General features: G+C 38.2%; 2 protein-coding genes across 4 annotated transcripts in view; one reads left to right on the top strand and one right to left on the bottom strand.

Annotated features, from left to right (window-relative positions):
* Window positions 1-7,782, bottom strand: part of Atg4a (autophagy related 4A cysteine peptidase) — a 50,248-nt gene extending 42,466 nt beyond the window's left edge. Inside the window, exon 1 of one of the 2 annotated variants that reach the window (XM_005082460.4) lies at window positions 7,652-7,782. In XM_005082460.4, the coding sequence (XP_005082517.1) occupies window positions 7,652-7,661 (10 nt within the window). In that variant the 5' untranslated portion in view covers window positions 7,662-7,782. Of the gene's footprint in view, window positions 1-425; window positions 451-7,651 lie in introns of those variants that run through there. The other variant, XM_040744479.1, reaches the window with a different exon arrangement.
* Window positions 7,783-7,898: 116 nt separating this feature from the next.
* Psmd10 (proteasome 26S subunit, non-ATPase 10) lies at window positions 7,899-16,881 on the top strand. Of its 2 annotated transcripts, none has more exons than XM_013122297.3 (5): window positions 7,899-8,065; window positions 10,828-10,926; window positions 12,149-12,295; window positions 12,386-12,473; window positions 15,452-15,589. In XM_013122297.3, exons 1-5 carry the CDS (start codon window positions 7,952-7,954, stop codon window positions 15,457-15,459), a joined length of 456 nt encoding a protein of 151 aa, XP_012977751.1. In that variant the 5' UTR covers window positions 7,899-7,951; the 3' UTR covers window positions 15,460-15,589. The 2 variants fall into 2 exon arrangements, with proteins under 2 accessions (XP_012977751.1, XP_005082519.1); XM_005082462.4 differs by having other exon boundaries at window positions 7,900-8,065; window positions 12,386-12,552; window positions 15,452-16,881.
* The last annotated feature ends 3,744 nt before the right edge of the window (window positions 16,882-20,625 follow it).

Raw genomic sequence — 20,625 nt, 5'->3', positions numbered from 1 at the left:
AAGATAACTGGCCTGGCTAAAGATATAGCTCAGTTAGGAAAAGGCATAAGGACCTGAGTTCAGATCCCCTAGAAGGCTCATAAAAAGCTGGGCTTGGTAATGCTCATCAGTCAGCCCAGCACTGGAGAATCAAACAGATACCTGTAACTCTGGACAGTCAGCCTAGTCAAATTGGTGTGCTGCAGACCAATGAGACATCTTTTCTCAAAACTCAGGCAGAGGGCAACAGAGAAAGCCATTGACATTGACCTCAGGCCTCAACATACACATACACATCCATGTATGTGTACCTACGTATATATGAATATGAACATGTGCATACACATACGCCATACCTATGAATGCACACACATATGTGCACACACACCATAAAGCTACTCACACACATCATTCCACATATTAATATTCCACCACTGTTACAATACCTGAGAGAAACAACTTAATGGAAGACGGTGGATTTTGGTTTCAGAGTTTCAGCCCGTGGTTGGCTAGCTCTATTGTTATGGACCTAAGGGGAGATTGAAACACGATGTGGAATGGCATGACAAAGGAAAGCTTCTCACCTCATAGCAACAAGAAAGCAAAAGGATAAACAGGAAGAGGCAGAGATAAGGCATAACTACCAAAAGCATACATCTCCATCACCGGGTTTCCTCTAACCAGGCCCCACTTCCTATCAGCCCATTCAGAATGAACTAATCTAATGAATTAATCCTTGTGATCCAATCACCTCTCAACTATGGAATCAAGCCATCAATACATGAACATTTTGGTAGAGTCCTATCCAAACTACAACATTCCAATATCAATTTCCTGGTTTTGATATTGCATTCTAATCTATGGTCATACCACTCTGAATGTGCCTGATCTCATATGATATTGTATTATAATTCTGTGCAGTATAGTGGATGAGGTAAACATAATGAAGAGTATGGAGAGCCCTTTTGTGTTCTTACGATTTGTTGTGATTCTTTTATTGCTCATAACAAAAATTAAGGAAACCACTTATAAACGACCTAGAAACAAGTGTGAATGCTAAACAGTTGTAAATAAAATGATTTATCAAATTGCTATAACTGTATGTCAGTTTTATGATGAAATAGATTTTAAATAGGAATGTTGAATAGGCCAGTGATATAAAATAACAGGGACCTTTGAACAGTGGCATAAAAAACAAAGATTAAAATGTCTCATCGTAAAATTGATAAATGGCAATTGTGAAGTACTGTCAATAAGACACATGAATTACATTTTCAAATAGTGAAAATCAATTCCAAAAATTTGGGGTTCATAATTCAGACCTTAGCTAGTAAGTAGTAAGAATGGAGGAATTTCATGCCAGATAACTCAAAACCTATTTGTGTGGCTGTCATGAAATCAGATGAACTGCATATATTTCCTCTATGGTATTCCCAAGTTGTCTATCACTGTTTTCTCTTTTCTGCCATGGAAAGAATACTTACAATGAGTAAACTATTTGGCAATAATTAGAAAGAAACAAATGAGGGATAATTACCTCTCTCTACATAATCCAAAATGGTAAACAGTAGCCATAAGAAGCTTTTTAATTTTAAATTAAACAAAAATTAAAAAGCAATTCCTCAACACATTTTAAGTGCTCACTAGTCCTGTCTGGCCAGGGGTACCAAAGTAGAACAGTACAAATATAGAGAGTTCTGCTGTATAGCACAAAATCATGACATTTCTGCCACAGTAATTGCTATTGCATTATCAGGGGTTTGCATTTACACATAATTGTATCTTCAGCAATATTAGCAGTATGTTATAGCAGTTACATGCTAGAATTTGGGAATAAAACTGTCTGAATTTGTATGTTAGCTTCAATTTTTTACTAGGCATGCTATTTTACTTCTACAGTCCTGGTTTTTGTTGTTAGTTTGTTTCAAATTTCATTTTAAAAATTCTGGGCCTGAGGGGTACTAGAACCTACCTCAAAGGGTTAGTATATGAGTTGCATGAGACACCCTATCTGATACTTGTGCTCCATAGATGCTAATTGTTAGCATATGCTTTACTTAAGTCTGGAAGAGTAACTTGCTTGTTCTAGGACCTAGACTCTATGTGGCCAGCAGAAAAGGCAATAGAGAACAGTCAATCACATGAGTAGCAAAAAAGTCAGACCCTAACAGGGCCCCTTTGTCCCAAGATGATCATAAACAGCAACTGCATTGTTCTTCGATAACTTGGGGCCAGCCCCGCAAAAAACAAGACCTTTTCCTGTAAGATCTAGTTATCATCTATCTTTCAAAACATAAATAAGGAGCTTACTCTTAGTGTTAGAGAACTCAGAATCCAAAGTTAACTACCACATCTACCAAATAAAATAAAAGCACATTATACTGTCTATAAAAAAATATGCAAACAAATCGCTCAGTATGGGGTATGTTGGGTGTTATTCATTTCTAAGCTGTTTCTAGCAATCACATTTCATTCCTTGATGCACTATTATGGTTAAATGTCAATATGGCAATTCCTTTTGTAAATATAACATACCTCCACAATAAACTGGATAAATATTTATAGATCACCTGCCCCAAATGGGGCACATTTACTCTACACTTCTCATTAGCAAACTATAGCCACAAGACTAAATTTGGTCCATCTTACATGTTTTCTGTGGAAAGCAAAATAAAAATGATGTTTACATTTTTATACAGTACGGGACCACCTTCAACTACAATTGCTGAACACTGACTGGCCTTGGAAATTAGCTTTTGCTGCCAACTTGAAGATTTGTCTTTTACAACCTAAAGTCAGAAAACAAAAATTCTAAGTGAAACTGGAGCAAAGCCATTTTAATGCCTAGTGCTGTCCAAGCTATTAGGGATTGCAAGATGCTTTATATAATTCTGGTGCTGGGACCAGTCAAAATGATGGAATGCCACTTCATACTCACTCTACTGGCTATAATAAAAAGATATTGACACACATAGTTGATTGCAGAATACTTTTCATCCAAATGCATTACTGCGGAAAGATAAAATAGCCACTTTGGGAGAACCTGACACTCCCTCAGAAAGTTAATGTGGAGTTGCTCATATGTTTATGACCCAAAAACTCCACTCTAAATATGTACACAGAAGAAATAAAAGTACATGTCTGAACAGAAACTTACACATAAAGTATGGTAGCCGTATTTAGGAAAAACAAACATAATAATAACCCAAGTGGCCATAACTGATAAATAGGTGAACCACATATGTTACTGTCATAAAATAGAATATATTCAATCATAAAAATAAATGGAGTGATGACATATTTGTATAAATTTTAAATGATTACATTAAGTGAAAAAGCAAGGCATAAAAGACAACATATTTTATTATCTTACTTGTACCTAATGCTTACAAAATGTTTGTATAAGAACAGCAAAAGGAGGATTGACAATAGATACAAAGCTTCCTCCTTAGGTGAAGTAGATGACTTAAAACAAGCTTTTTGTAGTGGTAATGTCAATCTATAAATACTCAGTCATTAAATTGCTTGCTTAAAAAGATCAAGGTCAGAAATCAGTTAGTAGTTGTCAAGATTAGTGAGTGAGGAAAAGGAGTGACCACAAAGGAGCATGTGAGAATTTAGGAGATATTTTACATCTCAACTTTGGTGTTGATTATATATCAGTATGTATTTATAACTAAGTACACTGAACTTTTAATACCTTGACACAATGAGATTATTTTTTTTCAGAGACAAGGTTTTTCTGTGTAGCTTTGTAGACCAGGCTGGCCTCGAACTCACAGAGATCTGCTTGCCTCTGCCTCCCAAGTGCTGGGATTAAAGGCATGCGCCACCAGTGCCAGCTATTGTATACAAATTGTACCGCAATATATCTGCCTCTTAGCAAAAGTTAAAATAGGAACAGTATCTCCAGTCTCACGCAAATTTAGAACATGCAAGTTTTTGAGTTCACACTACAGTTCTAGCAAATGGAAAGGTTATTTTTGTAGCAAATATAACAACAGACTTCTTTCTCAAGCAGCAAATATGGTCAGTTAAAATCCTATACTCCTGCACCCCACTCCAATCATAAGAAAAATAGATTTAAAAAATATCTAACAAGCACACTTCAAAACTACCATGGTAATCAAAACAAGCAAAATCCAAGAAAAATTCACAAGCCAAAAGCTTCTGAACACTGTGTGATTCATACTATCATGGATGGGGCACTGCCCACAGATAAACTAATGAAGCTGATTAAAATATACAATGTACGTTTATCTATAAAAGAGTGAAGTAAGATAAAAGATTCAACAAATGCTACTAGAACAATCTGGATAATCTTAGCTAATTGATGTTATACCATATTTCAAAAAAGTTAACTCAAAATGAATCATAAATACAAAAGAGAAAACAAAAATGCCAAATTCCAGAAATAAAAATGAGGAAATAACTCATCTTAGATTCTGAATATTAAAATCAAAATTTTGGGGGGCCTGGTGACTGACTGCAGTAATAGCAGCACTTAGGAGCCTGAAGCAGGATAATCACTGAGTCTGGGGCAAGCCCTGTTTACACAGTGAGTTGTAGGCCAGCCTGGACTACAGAGTAAGACCTGTCTCAAAAAAAAAATCACTAGGCAGTGGTGGTGCACACCTTTTTTTTCTTTCTTTTTTTTTTTTGTTACGAGACAGGGTTTCTCTGGAGGCTGTCAGACCAGCCTGGCCTCGAACTCACAGAGATCCTCCTGCCTCTGCCTCCTGAGTGCTAGGTGGTGTGTGCCTTTAATCCCAGCACTCAGGAGACAGAGGCAGGAGGATAGGAGGATCTCTGTGAGTTCAAGGCCACCTTGGGCTTCAGTGAGTTCCAAGATAGCCAGAGCTATACAGAGAAACCCTGTCTAGAAAAAAAAGTAATCCTTTCCCTTCAAAACACATACCATTGTGATGAAGAAAAATCTGAAAACATACCTGTAATAGCAACGGCAAAAGGAGTGCAAGCTTGAGACTAGCTTGGAATACACAGTGAGACCATGTCTCAAAAACCAAAATAGCACAAAAAAAATCAAAAGGGGAAAAAACTATGAATTGGGAGTCAGAATTTGCATATCATATACCTGACAGGGTCTAGGATTTAGACTATGGAATAATTGTTATAACTTAACAATTAAATGACAACCCAGTTTTAAAATAGAAATAAACACAGAAGCAGATGCTTATGTACAAAAGACAGACCAATGGCTTAGAAGCACTTAGAAAGATGTTTACTACCACTCTACCTTATAGAAAGAAACATTAAAACCACAATATATCATTTCATACCAATTTAATGGCTATAATTCTTTTAAACGGCAAGGGACACACCTGAAATTCCAGCATTTGGGGGGCTGAGGCAGGAGGAGGATGTGAGTTTGACGTCATCTGAGCCTGATAATAAGACTCTCAAACAAAACAAGAAGAGTCCAGTCAATAACAAATGTGCCCGAGGCTGTGATGCAACAAGAAGCCTCAGGCACAGAATGCAGCTGGTGCTTTGGAAAACAAATCTGTAATTGCTTTAAAACTTAACCATAAATTGTCCTATTACCCAGGAATTCCACCTTCCGGTATCTAGTAACAAGAGATGAAAACAAATGTCCACACAAAGATGTGCACACCAGTGTCCTAAGCAGCATTAGTCATAATAGTCAACAACTAGAAAAAAAGCCACTACATTTCTATCAATTGGTGAGTAGATACCCAAAAAATGTATTCCCCATACACTGTAATATTATTAGGCAACAAAAGTAAGAAAGTACTTACACATGGGACAATATGGTTAAGTCTCAAAACTATTATTCTGAGTGAAAGAAGCCAGACTCAAAAGACCACATATTACATGATTTCATTTTTGTGAAATGTTAAGAATAGGCATTTTATAAAGACAAAGAGTACACTAGTGGCTGCCTGGGCAGGAAGTAGGGATAAAGATTAACTTAAAATGAGCGTGAAATCTTACTGGATGGATCAAAATGTTCTACAAGTGATTCATTGTGATAGCTGCATAACTCTGAAACTTACAAATAATCAATTTATACTTAAATAGGTGTATTTTATTTAGTTTTTTTAGTGCTGAGGATTGAACCTAGGGCCTTATATCATGTCAGCTGAATGTTCTACTACTGGGCACTCCTATCCCCAGTTGAATTTTATGCTATGTAAGTTATCACAACCAAATTGTTAAACAGAGAGGGAAAGGTAAAACCGGGCGGAGAATATGTAGGAATTCTGTACTATCTTTGTAACATTTGTTTTGAGACAGGGTCTTGCTATTTAAAACTCAAAGAGATCTGCCTGCCTCCACTTCCCAAGTGATGGGATTAAAGGTGTGAGTCATAGCTCCGAACTTTGCAACTTTTCTATATATCTAAAACCACTCAGGGAAAATGTTTAAATTTATTATGCCCAGGACCACATGAAGGAAGCAGAGATTCAACTCCCAACATTTGTTCTCAGATTTCCACATACATGCCAAGGCATGTACATACACACACACACACACACACACACACACACACACACACACACACAGAGAGAGACAGACAGACAGACAGACAGACACAGATATGCACACAATAAAATATTCTTTAAAATAATATGATCATGGATTATCAATATTTGGCAGGACCTTTCTGTGTGAAAGGATATTTCAAAGACTTTCCTATGGACTAAAATAGACAAAATCTCATTAACTTAAGAACAACTGAAATCGGTTTTCATGATAGAAAATGTTAACTTTAAACCTCAATTAAGCAAAAGAGTACCTCTCTTAAAAGAATGCTGGTCTCAGTATTTCTGTGTTAAAAAATATATTCCTCTATTACTATATCTCAAAGTTCATCAGTTAACCTTGTCATAACTTGTCTTCTAGACTTGGTTTTACCATTTGCCTTGAAAAAGCCTAAATTACCTATGATCAGGCATTTTAAAAAAGTTCACTAAGCCCTGTTCTATACCACAACAGCAGAGACATAAGCATAATCAGTCACTTTTGAAAATATAGTTTTAACATTTGCTTCTAATACCCTTTCAGATATGATCTACAAGATAAGCCTTCCATCACTTCTGGTAGAGCACTATTTGGAAATTCCCTTTTTAAAAAAACCACATTGTTAGCTTAACATTCTAGCAAGCTTTAATGTAATTGCTATTACCATGATATTAAAGTGACATCATGCCCCAGTATCCCTAAGGTGACCGCAGTTAACTAACGATGTCACCAAGCTGCAGACTCACTGAGGTCTCTTAGGTATCGGGTGGCTCCTATGGCATCACACCCTGTCTTTAGCATCACTCTGGCACATCAGCTCTGTATGGTGTCATGTGTAACCGCTGCTGTGGCAGAACCCTACTGATGCCACTCTTCCAGGATGCCAGGCTAAGTCGCCTGTACTTTTTTCCACTCCTTGGACAGTGGCAGGGAGGGGGAGGGTAGCTACGGTCAGTGGTGCAAGCTCAAGAGGTAGTACTCAGCTCCAACTACTGTCCCTTCCGCCTGCCACTGCAAGTGAAGGCCCAGAGGGACAAGATCTTTAGGATCCCAGAACTCTCTTGCCCTGGCTTAATTTCCGTTTCATGTGGCCGATTTCCTGGCCCACCAACGACCACCCACCCTAGCCCTTTCACACAGTGCCTCCAGAAGCCGCTCCCATTACCTGACTCCATTCTCCAGCTGTCATCCTGGGCCAATTCCACCGGCAACTTGACTAAGGCTTCCTCAGAGACTTCTGGGACTTGTAGTTCCACATTGCTAGGCGCCAGAACCGAGTATATCCGGCAAAGACGCCTCCAGGCCCGGAAATGCCTTCAAACTTCAACTCCCAGAAGCTCCGGGCTGTGGGACGGGCAATACGGAAAACAGAACAGTGATTGGAGAACCTCTAGCTCTTTGATTGGCCGCCGGGGAGACGTGAGTGGGCGGAGCTTGAGTTTCACAGAAATCCTAGGAAGGCGAAATGGAGGGGTGTGTGTCTAACCTAATGGTCTGCAACCTGGCCTACACCGGGAAACTGGATGAGTTGAAGGAAAGCATTTTGGCCGATAGAACTCTGGCTACTAGAACCGATCAGGTAAAGCAGCCCGAGGGCCTGTCGCCCAGCCGCGGGCGTCAGCGAAGTCCCACCTGGCTCCACGGACCTGAGTTGGTCCGAGGCCACTTCTGAGCTCCTCCCGCCCCTTCCTCCGTCTTGTAGCCTTGGATTAGCTCAAGACTTGCTGTCCAACCCTAACCCCCAACAGACTTTTTTGGGGAGAAAGGGAGAGGGGACAGGCGCTTAGCTTGCTGAATTTCTTATAGTTCTAGAACATCTACCGCTTTTCTCAGAAATGCCCAGGCTTTGCGAGAGTGAGAGTTTTGTGAAGAAAGCTTTTTTAATGTGGATTTCTTTTTCTTTAGTTGAAATCCTCTTCAATGGACCACATGTAACTGAATGCCTGTTTTGTGCCAGTAAGTTTGAAAGGAGCCGGGAGTTTTAGTTTAGTAAGAAAAGTAGGCATAAATGAAATAGCCACAAAACATATCTTACTACATTTTGTGCCCAAAAAAAACTTTACGTATTCATTTCAGAACATGGAAGGGGGATGCTATTTACACCGTGAAGAAGGAATGGGATTTCCACGTCTGGTGGAACTGAAGCAAACAAAATTGGATGGACATTGGGAAGTGACTCTGATGTGATCAACAGCATCTCATGCTTTCTTCATGACTTTCTAAATCATAGATTGCCTTCTGTTTGATAGACACGGTGTTAAGCACTAGCAAGACAATGCAGAATGCTTCTAAATCTCCGTGTTGTGTCTTTTTAGAAGCTAATTAAAATGAAGAGACTGTTTTCTGTGGAATTTTCCTTTATTACTCAAAAGGAGATTTTCCCCATGTTCACCCAGGTTGCTTTTGTTGTTGTCTGGTAATATGGTTTAAATTTAATAAAGTGAACTATATTAAAATTTAATTCACTAAAAATGTAATTTTGATGAAAACCATTCTTCAGTCAAGTCAATGGCATAAAAGGGAGAAATCGTCAGGGTCATAAAGCTTAACACAAATAACCAAATACAATTAATTTATGAACTTTATCTGCATCCAGATTTAAACCACCTGAAAAAGGCTTGTAGGAGACAAGGAAAACTGAGGCTGTTGGTTGTTTTAAATGAGTTAATGTTAGTTTTATATATCTTATTTCCCTTGTTGTTTAAGATCTGATCACCCTATGTAACCCAGGCTGTCCTACTCAAGAGATCCTATACCAGCCTCCCAAGTCTTGGAAGGTTTTACCCATTACCCATGACAAAGAATTAATGCTAATTTTAAAAGTCTAATAATGTTCTTATGGTCATTTACAAAATCCCTTTTATGTTTTAGGTGCTGAAATAATTAGAGGTGAACAGTCCTGACATTTAGGGTTCTGTTTTAAAGAAACCTCAGCAATGCTGAAGAGGTGGATTCGTGGTTAAGAGCATGCACTCCTTTACTGGCCTCCCCATGCACATGTGGTCACGTGCACATGCGCACAATTCAAAGTAAAATAACTTTAAAAAAGAGAACCCAATAACAATCTAGAAGTAAATATGGCAGGGTAATTTTTGTTAATTCTACGTAGTGGACACACATGGGTCTCTGTCATATTCTCACTATTTTATGTGTATTTGAAATTTTCATAAAGTTGCTGCTGTCTGGGGACACTAACAAGGGAAGACCACTGGTGTCCACAGCAGTGAGAGCTCCAGTTGGATCCTCCCTGGGCATCAGCAGAAACATCGATTGATATTGGTTCTACTCCTCTCCTTTTCATTCTTCCTAGAGCCTCTCCCCAAAACCAGGCAACTCCCTCAGTGTCACAGTTAAGTTACTTTAAAGGCTAGGGTTATAGCTCAGTGGTAGAGTACTTGCTTTAACATGCAGGGGTCCCTGGGTTTGATTACCAGCACACACACACACACACACACACACACACACACACACACACACACACACACACACACCCTGTACATGCATACATACAATCACCACTTTATATTACTCAATCCTAAGAAATATAGCAATCAACACAAATAGGAACTCACTTTGAGAATCATGATTCCAACGTTATTTTTAAAAACCACAATTTTATTGCACTGATTCTGTGGGGATGTGTTTTTATGAAATACTCTTAACTACTTGTATGAACATTTCTCATTTCTTTCTCCATAGCATTCATGTGTTCACCAGATATAGCAGCATGTGCCTGCAATCTTAGCTCTTAGGAGATGGAGGAAAAGGATTGAGAATTTTAAGCTAATGTTGGCTAAGGCCCTGATCAAAAACAGAAAACAAAAATTCACGTCTTCTTCACAGAACCTCTCACTTGAAGGCTGTGTAGTAATAGAGATTTCACAGTGACAGAACTTGGACAGATTTTGTGACCCTGGATAAGTTGCTAATGTGTAGTAGTCTTAGTTTGTTTATGTGTAAAATAGGGGATAATAAAGACTATACAGAATGGTGAGGGTCAAAAGAAGTAATGCATATACAAGTAGCACAGTGTTTCACATAGGCATGCATAAGTGTTGTAATTATACACAGTAAATCACCATCTCTGCCACTGTATTGAAACCAATGCTTTCATAACTATTCTGCCCAGAATTCCTTATGTTCATTGATGTCATTTACTCCATGTTACTAACACCTTGGCCTCTCAAGTGCTAGTAAGTAATATGACCTAAGGTTACCTACCTGAGGATCTATTGCTCTCCATTTCTTATGTTCAAACTATAGGTTTGCTGGCATCAGTATATTTTCTGCCTATTTGTCTTTGGGAATGTTGATAGCTGTGTTCCCCTGTCTCCCATATAGGACAACAGAACAGCATTACACTGGGCATGCTCAGCTGGTCATACTGAAATTGTTGAATTCTTGCTGCAACTTGGAGTGCCAGTGAATGATAAAGATGACGTGAGTACTAGGCAAATTTGATAAGCTCTGGGTTATCTTTAGACTCCAGCCTTGTGTTTAATGGAGCCTGAATATTAAGCTTGTAAACAAAATTTGAGCCTTTATTTATAAGTAGAAAGTTACATTGTGGCCTTAGTGAATAGACAGGAAGCTAGCTAATGATTGCATTATTTTAGAACAGTAATGAAACTATAATTCACTGTGGAAATACAGATTAGGGCTTATTATTATTAACTCAAAAAGACTGAACATTTTATATTAAAATTGTTGCTGAATAATGCCTGAATAATAAAGGTCTGGGTGTTTGTATGTTACATAAAAACATTTATTATAATGATATTACATTAAGATAAGACTTGTGGGAGCTGGGAAGATGTCTCAGTAGTTAAGAGTGCTTGCTGTTCTTGGAGAGGACCAAAGTTCAGTTCCCATGTTGAGTAGCTGACAACCTCCTGCATCAGAGGACCTGACACCCCATTTTGGCCTACATGCATATACACATAAGTAAAAAGGAAGACCTACAAAAACCGAGAATGGAACCTGTTTTATAGGCACAGGTTAGTTTTTAAGAGATGTTTACTGATGTAATATTTATAAAAGAAAATAAAGCAATTTTGTGGGAGAATGATTGAATAGAGTATGGTATACATACTTGGTAAGTTAATATGTGATCAACCATTCCAAAGAATGCTAGAAAAAATTTTACAGTGGTAAATAAAAATTGTGGAAAAAACACCACAGAACTTTATATACTCTGATTCTAGTTTTTATTTTTTAAGAGCCATTGTATGGAAGAAAACCTATTAGAATTCATCTAATAAGCCATATCTGTGTTAAAGGATTGTGACTATTCTTTAAATGATTAATTTTATTTTTATTTGTGTGTATATGTGAGTGTATGTCACCTATATGCAGTTGCCTTTAGAGGCCAGAAGAGGGCATCAGATCCACAGGGACTGGAATTACAGACAGGTGTGAGCTGTCTGAACCAAAGGAAGGTCATTTGGAAGAGCAGTAAGTGTTCTTAGCCACTGAGCCATCTCTCCAGCTCATTTTTTCTTTTGTATAAATTTTTGTTTCTAATTTTTCCACAGTGCTTAATGAAGTAGGAAGAGAATGTTGTTAAATTATTCACACAACTCTATAAGCCTTGGATAAATGTTACTGTTCATACCTTTGTCTCTTTTCTCCTTTGCTTTTGTAAAACGCACCTTTTATACAGGCAGGCTGGTCTCCTCTTCATATTGCTGCTTCTGCTGGCCGGGATGAGATTGTAAAAGCCCTTCTGATAAAAGGTGCACAAGTGAATGCTGTCAACCAAAATGGCTGCACTCCCCTCCATTATGCAGCTTCAAAAAATAGGCATGAGGTATGCTTTTGCCCCTGCATTATTTTCCTTGAGTTCTAAACATGAGCAGAAACACAGATTTCCGCATTGTTTTCTTGTCCTCCTTTCCAGATTGCTGTCATGTTACTAGAAGGTGGGGCAAATCCAGATGCTAAGGACCATTATGAGGCTACAGCAATGCACCGGGCAGCTGCCAAGGGTAACTTGAAGATGGTTCATATCCTTCTGTTCTACAAAGCATCCACAAACATCCAAGACACTGAGGGTAACACTCCTCTGTAAGTGACAAATAGCAGTCATTTTTATTCTGCTTATAAATGCAATACATGCTTAAAGCAAAAAACAAATTGAAAGGATACTAAAACATAATGACAAAAACTAAAATTGCTTACCATTTTGCTATCCCCCAAAAATACTGATAGCATTTTTGAATATTTCCTTCCAGTTGTCTATGTCTATATGCATATAATAGCATATATATAATAGCAACATTGAGATCATGTAATAATTTTTTTTAATCTCATAGCACATTTTGAGCATTTTTCAAAGTCATTAAATACATTGAAAACATTTATGATGGCTGTATACAATTCCACTTTATGGAAGTGCCATGATTTGATCATTTCTGATACTGTTTACTTAAACAGCATCCAGCCTTTGACTATTTTAAGTAAAGCCGTATTGACCAATTTGTTGAAAAAAAAAACTCTGTCTATATTGCTGATTGCGACCTTAGTATAGATTCCTGGAAGTTGATTGTTTCAACAAAAACACATACTTCAAGACTAATTGCTTCCAGAGGAGTTGTCTCATTGTACCCTCCCAACAGCATCTTAACAGTACCTGTTATCTCCCCATTAGCACTAAAAGTACCGTCATGTTGTACATGGTTAGAATTTACATTTGGTTACTGATTTTGAAATTTATTAATGCCTAAAATTGTAGCTTTTCGTGGCCTTTCTGTCCCCTTTTAGGAGAAGTCATTCATTTTGACAGACTTTTAAGTACTCTCGGCACAGTAAAAATAGGAACATTATGCCCTATCAGTTGAAAATATTTTCCCAGTTTGTCTATTTATTTGTTCATGACTTTTCAACTATCACAAGTTATCAATTACTGTGTAGCCAAACTATTAATGCCCATCACAACTAGAAAGTTTTCTTTCATCCTGAGATGAAGTATTCACTTCTGTAACTCTTAAATCCACCTGGGATTGATTGATGTTGATAAATTGAAGCAGCATTTACCTTGGTGTGTGTGTGTGTGTGTGTGTGTGTGTGTGTGTGTGTGTGTGTGTGTGTGTCTGGTTTTTACCTACTCATTTGTTTTGAATCAGAAATTCCAGTCTTTTTGTAGTTCAGAATTAGGCTAACCCTTTCCCCCTCGGACTTTAAAACAGCTTTTGAAAGTATAATTTCGATGGCTGAACAAGGTGGCACACACCTTTAATCCCAGCCCTGGGGGGACAGAGAAAGGTAGATCTCTGTGAGTTTGAGTTAGCCTGGTCAAGATAGCTAGTTTCAGTCCAGCCAGGGATCCATAGTGAGACCCTGTTTACAAAAACAAACAAAACTGGCCAGCCGTGGTCCTGCATGCCTTTAATCCCAGCACTTGGGAGGAAGAGAAACAGACAGATAGATCTCTGCAAATTTAAGGCCAGTCTACAGAGCAAGTTCCTGTGGTAGTTAGGGTTATGTAGAGATGTCCTGTCATTAAGAAAAAGTAGTGTTTTCTTTTTTTAATTGAAAATAAATTCTTCTCTTATACAATACATCCCAACCACATTTTTCTCTTCCTTCCTCCTGCCACCTCCCTTCTCCTCCATAACCACTCCCCCTCCATTTCCTCTTTATTAAAGAGCAGGCCTCCAAAAGATATCAGCCAAACAGCACAACAAGGTACAACAAGACAAGGCAAAAGCCCTCATAATGAGGCTGGATGAGGCAGCCCAGTAGGCAGAAAAGATTCCCAAGCCCAGGCAAAGGAGTCAGAGATACACCTGCTCCCATTGTTAGGAGTCCCACAATAACAAGCTAACAACCATAACATGCATGCAGTGGACCTGATTCAGGCCCTGGTTTGCTGCTTTAGTCTCTGTGAGCCCTGCTTTGTTGATTCAGTGGGCCATGTTCCCCTGATGTCCACCATTCCCTGTGACTACTACAGTCTTTCCTCCCTATCTTCCATAGGGTTCTTCCCTGATCTCTGAGGGAGAGACCCAATGGAGACCAAGAAAAATACTGTGCTCTTAATTTTTATTTTAAAAATCTTTCGTGTGTGTGTGTGTGTGTATGTGTGTGTATGTGTGTTTCATCAATATCCTGGCTTATGTCTCCATGGCTTATTAATCACATTGGCCTGGAAATAGTCTAGGAATTAGATAGTATAGGTGTATAGGGTCCTTGGGAGAAAGTAGGATTTAGAATTTGATAGATACTGTTTGTCAATACAAATGCTGCCACTTTTCAACTACATTAAGTATGCATATTAAGGAACTTAACTTTCCTTCCTCTCAATTTCCTCCTCTGTGATATTGTAGTAGTAATTGTTTCTTCACAGGATTACTGTGAGGTTTAAATAAAATGCTGTGTAAAATGCCTAATATTTTGCCTGTCAAACTCTATATAAGTGACTGACAGAGGTTGGTTTCTTTCTCAACTGTTAGTTGTTGAGCCCTGTTATCATAACAAGAACTTTAACCTCTGAGACAACTTTTACTATAAAACAGCGCTAATTGTGCCTTGATTTGTCAGTATAGATACACCAATCAAGTGAGATCAGATCTTTTCAACTGTCTTTCTGAAAGTCAGGAGTCGTTCTAGAAGCAGAACCTGAATTGAAGCTTCTCTCAATTCTAAGTCTGAATTATTATTACATTGAAGTGTTTGAAGTAAATTACCATTACTCTCTGTGGAACGAGGAAGTTGTGCCTTGGGCTAGCATGTAGAGCCAACCATCTGTTTTAGTAGGACCAGAATTATGATTTATGATCTGGCATTACATAGCTATTCTAGTTAAGTTTAATTTACAGTCTTTCCCATGCCAATTGATTTGCCTTTCCTGATTACTAACTTTCCAGTATTACCACTGTCCAGTAATTAGCAGTTTAGACTGGAAATCCTAACCATTATATAGAACTGGTAGTGACTGCTTGATCTTTGTGATCCCCAATTTCAGACACTTAGCCTGCGATGAGGAGAGAGTGGAAGAAGCAAAACTACTGGTGACGAAAGGAGCAAGTATTTACATTGAGAATAAAGAAGAAAAGACACCCCTGCAAGTGGCCAAAGGTGGCCTGGGTTTAATACTCAAGAGAATTGTAGAAAGTTAAGCAGCTTGCATTTATTCTTTGTATGTTTCCTTGTCCTCACTATCCTGGAAACTGTTGTACTATGCACAAGGCATCTTGAACAAATGAAAACGTTTTCTTACCTTCATAATCTTACAACGTGCTGTATTGCTCCTGCTGAAGTACCTTTTCTAAGCTTACAGCCCACTCTTCAGACATCTAAAAACTGCTGAGGTTGTCCTACTAATGTCATTTATTGTTCTCCATTAAATCTTGATTAATTTGGAGTAAGTGGTCTTGTGGCTGCCATGAGTCTTGGGCATCCTCCCATCCTCCTGCTGTCCTGTTGTGGAACAGAACACATCCAGAAGCAGGCAGCCAATTGTTCCATCTGATGGTTCTAGGTGGCTTCTGTGCAGGTGAAACAAATCCTGACTTGTTTTTCAATTTCATCCAGTGACCTATGCCAAATTTCTCTTTTCAACTATGAGGTTGATTTATTTTTGTTACCAAGGGGCATTCTGTATTTTAGTGGACCAAATTTTAAGTTGAGTTGTATATCCCTAAGATGATGAAGAACAAAAACAATAGCCTGTGTGCCATGTACCGCTTTGACTGGCCATTTTCTTCCAAAATAAGACGTGTTGTTTTTTTTTTCAAGAGAAAAAGTGTCTATATTGACTCACCTTGTTTTGAAATGAATTGTCAAGCTTATTAAAGTAATATATAACAAAATATATTTTGATTTGTATTTCAAGTGCTACAAACTTGTATTTCAAGTACTACAAGCAATAAACTGTTGAAAGAATCTCCCAAATTCTCTTTCAAGTTAGTTGCACATTCACTTAAACCTTAAAATCTTGAGCTAAGCTATATTTTCAGTTGGGGTAGTTCTGAAGTCAATAAATTAGTGGAGCTTGAACTGCAGCTAAAATTCATAAAAGTAGTAATCTCTTGAATTGCCAAGATAATGTAGAGTGGAAGGAAATTAATAATTATAAACTTGAACTCTATTTAGTGAAGCATCTTAAATGATTAGTAGTCAGCAAATGTAGTCCAAATGACTCTTTTAATTTTAATTCTATGCTGCAATTGTTGCTTAAAAGATGAGATCTAAGTAAATGTACAAACTTTCATTAATTTTGGGTCAGAGACTTAAATAACCAGTAAGTAAAATGAGTCTTGTACATATGAATTGCATTATCAACAAAACTTTTTGACATGACCATTGTGAGTGCAAATCTTTATTGGAACCAATCAGGGAAGTACTGCATATGAAATGAACATTTATTAAATGTTGGTAGAATTGATGAAATTATTCATTTCTAATGTGTTTTTTTCTAATAGGATCAGAAAGTAACTTGCCTCATAGGGTCTGAATGGGGGGGGTGCGGTGTTTAGAGGCCTTTCCTTTTACAAATTTTGAGATTTCTTCAATAAACAATACAGATCAAACAAAACTTCAGGAAATTGGTAGGCTCTTGATATTACTTAAATCACTTAATTATATAAACCAGGATATTATCTCTGACATTGATCAAATTGCTACTTGTTCCTATAGGAAAGCAAATAGCAACAGAGCTCATTCAAGTCAATATGTCTTGTAATAACAAATGAACTCAGATTACTATAATTCAATTGTGATGCTAACCAAGAATATAATGTAGAAGAAATAGGTTAATGGAAAATCTAAGATCTTATTTTTATGTGTAGATGCATTTGTTTTGAGTCTGGATTTATATATATGAATGTAGTACCTGCTGTGGCCAGAAGAGGTCACTGGATTCCCTAGGGCTGGAGTTAAATGCAGTGAGAACCGCCTGACAAGGATTGTGTCAGCACAGGACCAGCTTTTAACCACTGAGTCATCACTCCAACCCTGAAATTGAAAGGTATTACATACGTAAGTTTCTATTATAGAAAATATAACATTTAACATATTAACATAACACATGAATTAACATTCCATTTAGGTTCTATATTTGAGGTAAATGTGTGTCTCATCATGATAAGATGTCTTAGTTTATCTCTATGGTCCCCAGTATTTTTATTCCATAGTTTCTCAGTTACAGCTATCCCAATGAATTTCTTATGTGGTTTTGTCTGGTTCTTATATATTTCATCATTTTTATTGAGGCCCCAATTCAGACTGTTGGTATGTTTACTGAAGTATGCAATGTTCTTTACTTTGGGGATCATGGCTCCAGCTTTACAGTTCCATTGACAGCCTAAAATTGAAAGCAGAACTTTTTTGTATTTTTCTGTTTATATTTTTCATCACACCCTCAAAGGGAGCTATGATTCCCCCCAAAAGCCCCTGTAAAAGATCCTCATAAAGAACACAGAATCAATTGTCAGAAGATATAGTTTAACAATAGCAGTAAGTCTCCATTGTGCTAGATTTTTTATATCCATCCTCATTGTAATCTTTAAGACAGAAAGCATCTCCACTTTGAAGATAAAACACTGAGAGCTGCAGAAACAGCCAGTCACAAAACCCAGTTTCCTTGGAACACAAACTATTTTCTTTTTGTGGTGTGTGCTCAAACAATGAACCAAGTAGATGGTACTCTGGCCTTTCGTAATCACTGGGATTAGTTGTAACACCTACCCTGTACTTTTCTCTAAATTAGTGGTGGCATGCATTCATTTGGTTTCCCTCCTGTGTTCCTAACATGCAGCTCCTAACAGCACTCTGGGTTCCTAAGTTCTGAAAGTAAGGAGTACCTTAATACATAGCTCCTACAGCCTTTTGAATTTCCTGGCAGTCCGGAACAACTTGTTTCAGTGACCAGATCTTGATGGGCTTCTGGAGCCTCAGGGTAAGCAGAGACTGTTCACCAGAATGGACTCTGATCAAAGTCCTGGAACTTTGGGCTCCACCCTTCTAATACTTCATCCTCTGATGCTGCACTGGAGGTTCAATTAAGCTTACACATGAGGCCTCTATATAAAAATCTCTTAAGCTGCGGGGTTTGGTGGCCTTCCAAGTTGCTGAATGCATCCACATGCCAGGAGAGTAATGCACCCTGACTCCATAGGAACAGAAGTTCCTATGCACAAGACTTTTTTGTACCTCACCCTAGGTTCCTATCCTGGAACTTGCTTTGTAGACCAGGCTGGCCTTGAACTCACAGAGATCTGCCTGCCTCTGCCTCCTGATTGCTGGGATTAATGGTGTGTATAAAGACAAATGGGGATATATATATATATATGTATATATATATATATATGTATGTATGTATGTATCTGGCCTGAAACTGATTATGGGACCCAGGCTGTCCTTGAACTTCTGGCATTTGTCCTATCTCTACCTCCTTAGTGCTGTAATCAAAGACATGCACCACCTCACCTGGCCCGAAAACTAACTTTTTATGAAAACTTGTTTCATTGTAATTAGGTTGGTGCAGTTGAAAGAACATTATTACACTTGGAACCAGCATTAAGGTCTTTATGCTATTTCAGACCATTTTACCCTTTCCGGTGGGGTAGGCACTTACATCTCCTCATGGGAAGGAGTTTTAGCAACAGCATAGTATTAAAATGATCCCTAATGATTTATCATTTTACCTATAGATCAATACAACATCAACCCTTACCAGAGAAATTTTTTGCATTAGATGGCAGTTACATGGAGATCCATAACTGGCCAATGTACAGATAATAAGACACAGTAGAATAGTCATCCTTAAATGTGATGTCTGTATCACAACCCCTCTTCCCAAGGCTCAGGAACTGTAGAAGAGAAAGGCAGCAAGAAAGAACCAGAGGCAGTGGGTGAGTACAAAGAAATGGTGTTTTCCAGACATAGCCAGTTCCACAAAAAACTCACAGGGTTGTGACAGCATGTACTAGACCTGTGCAAGCTAACACTAGACAAAATTCTAGCATTGAGTGGGGAGGAACAGCAAGGTTATGATGACACAGAAAGCCAGGCAGTGGTGGTGGCACACACATTTAATCCCAGCAGAGGCAGATGGATCTCTGTGAGTTCGAGGCCAACCTGGACTACAGAGTCCCAGGATAGGCTCTAAAGCTACACAGAGAAACCCTGTCTGGAAATGACCCCCCCCCAAAAAAAGAGAGGGAAGGAATATAATGTCCCGCCCTCAGCTAAGGATCTAGTAATTGCTATCTGCCTGGAGAGATGGTTTTCTTAAGTGTGTGATCCTAGTAGGCTGACCATGCTCCAGAGGAAAGCCATATACCCAAGAGTATATGGGCAGCACAAATTATACCAAGTGTTTTTTAAAGACACAAAGTTGGGTGGGTCAGGGAAGGGATGAACATGGTATGGGAGAAATTGGGAGAAGGGAGTGAATATGATTAAAACACATTGTATTAAATTCTCAAGAGAACTAATAAGAAATGAGAAAAATTGTAATTTTAATTCAACAGGGTATCATTATATTCCCATTAGAATGTCTAACATCGAGCTGGACATGGTGGCTACACCTGTAATCCTAGCACACAAGGAGGCAGAGGAAGGTTGGTCATGACAAGATCAAAGCTAGCCCTTCCAGATTAACCAGGAGAGAGGAAGCATCTGCTACCCCAAGAAGTTGTTCCATTAACTTCAGCATATTCTTGCTGATAAATGAAGGAACAATAGGATGAAAGAATTTTCTGGAAGACCTTTTGTGACAAAAAAAAGCATGGCAAAGCAGCCCAAAACTGGCTTGACATTTGACTTCGACTACTCACTTAACTATTGTATAGCAAAGTAAATGATTTAGCACTCTCCCTTAATGAGCATTTTGCCAAAAGAATTTTGTCTGAGATTAATTAGAATATTTTCTGATTAAATGTTGATAACATAGGAAAAAAATCCATGCTGGGTCCTAATTTGAAAGCTGCTGTAACATATAAGCCCCCTTTCCTGCACCAGTGAGATTTAATGGACAAAATGGTTATGTCACTATCTTTCAGAGCCTCAGGATTTAACGCAAATATACATATAAGGCAGATCATGGATGTGCAATTGTGGTGAAGATGAAATTGCTCTGTCCAGAGTGGCCTTAGAAGTAAGCCGAGTGGACGTAAACCCTATTGATTGCATTTG

This window comes from Mesocricetus auratus, unplaced genomic scaffold, assembly GCF_017639785.1.
Source record: "Mesocricetus auratus isolate SY011 unplaced genomic scaffold, BCM_Maur_2.0 Super-Scaffold_100003, whole genome shotgun sequence".
Taxonomy (NCBI): domain Eukaryota; kingdom Metazoa; phylum Chordata; class Mammalia; order Rodentia; family Cricetidae; genus Mesocricetus; species Mesocricetus auratus.
This window is presented reverse-complemented; position numbering and strand designations above follow the sequence as displayed.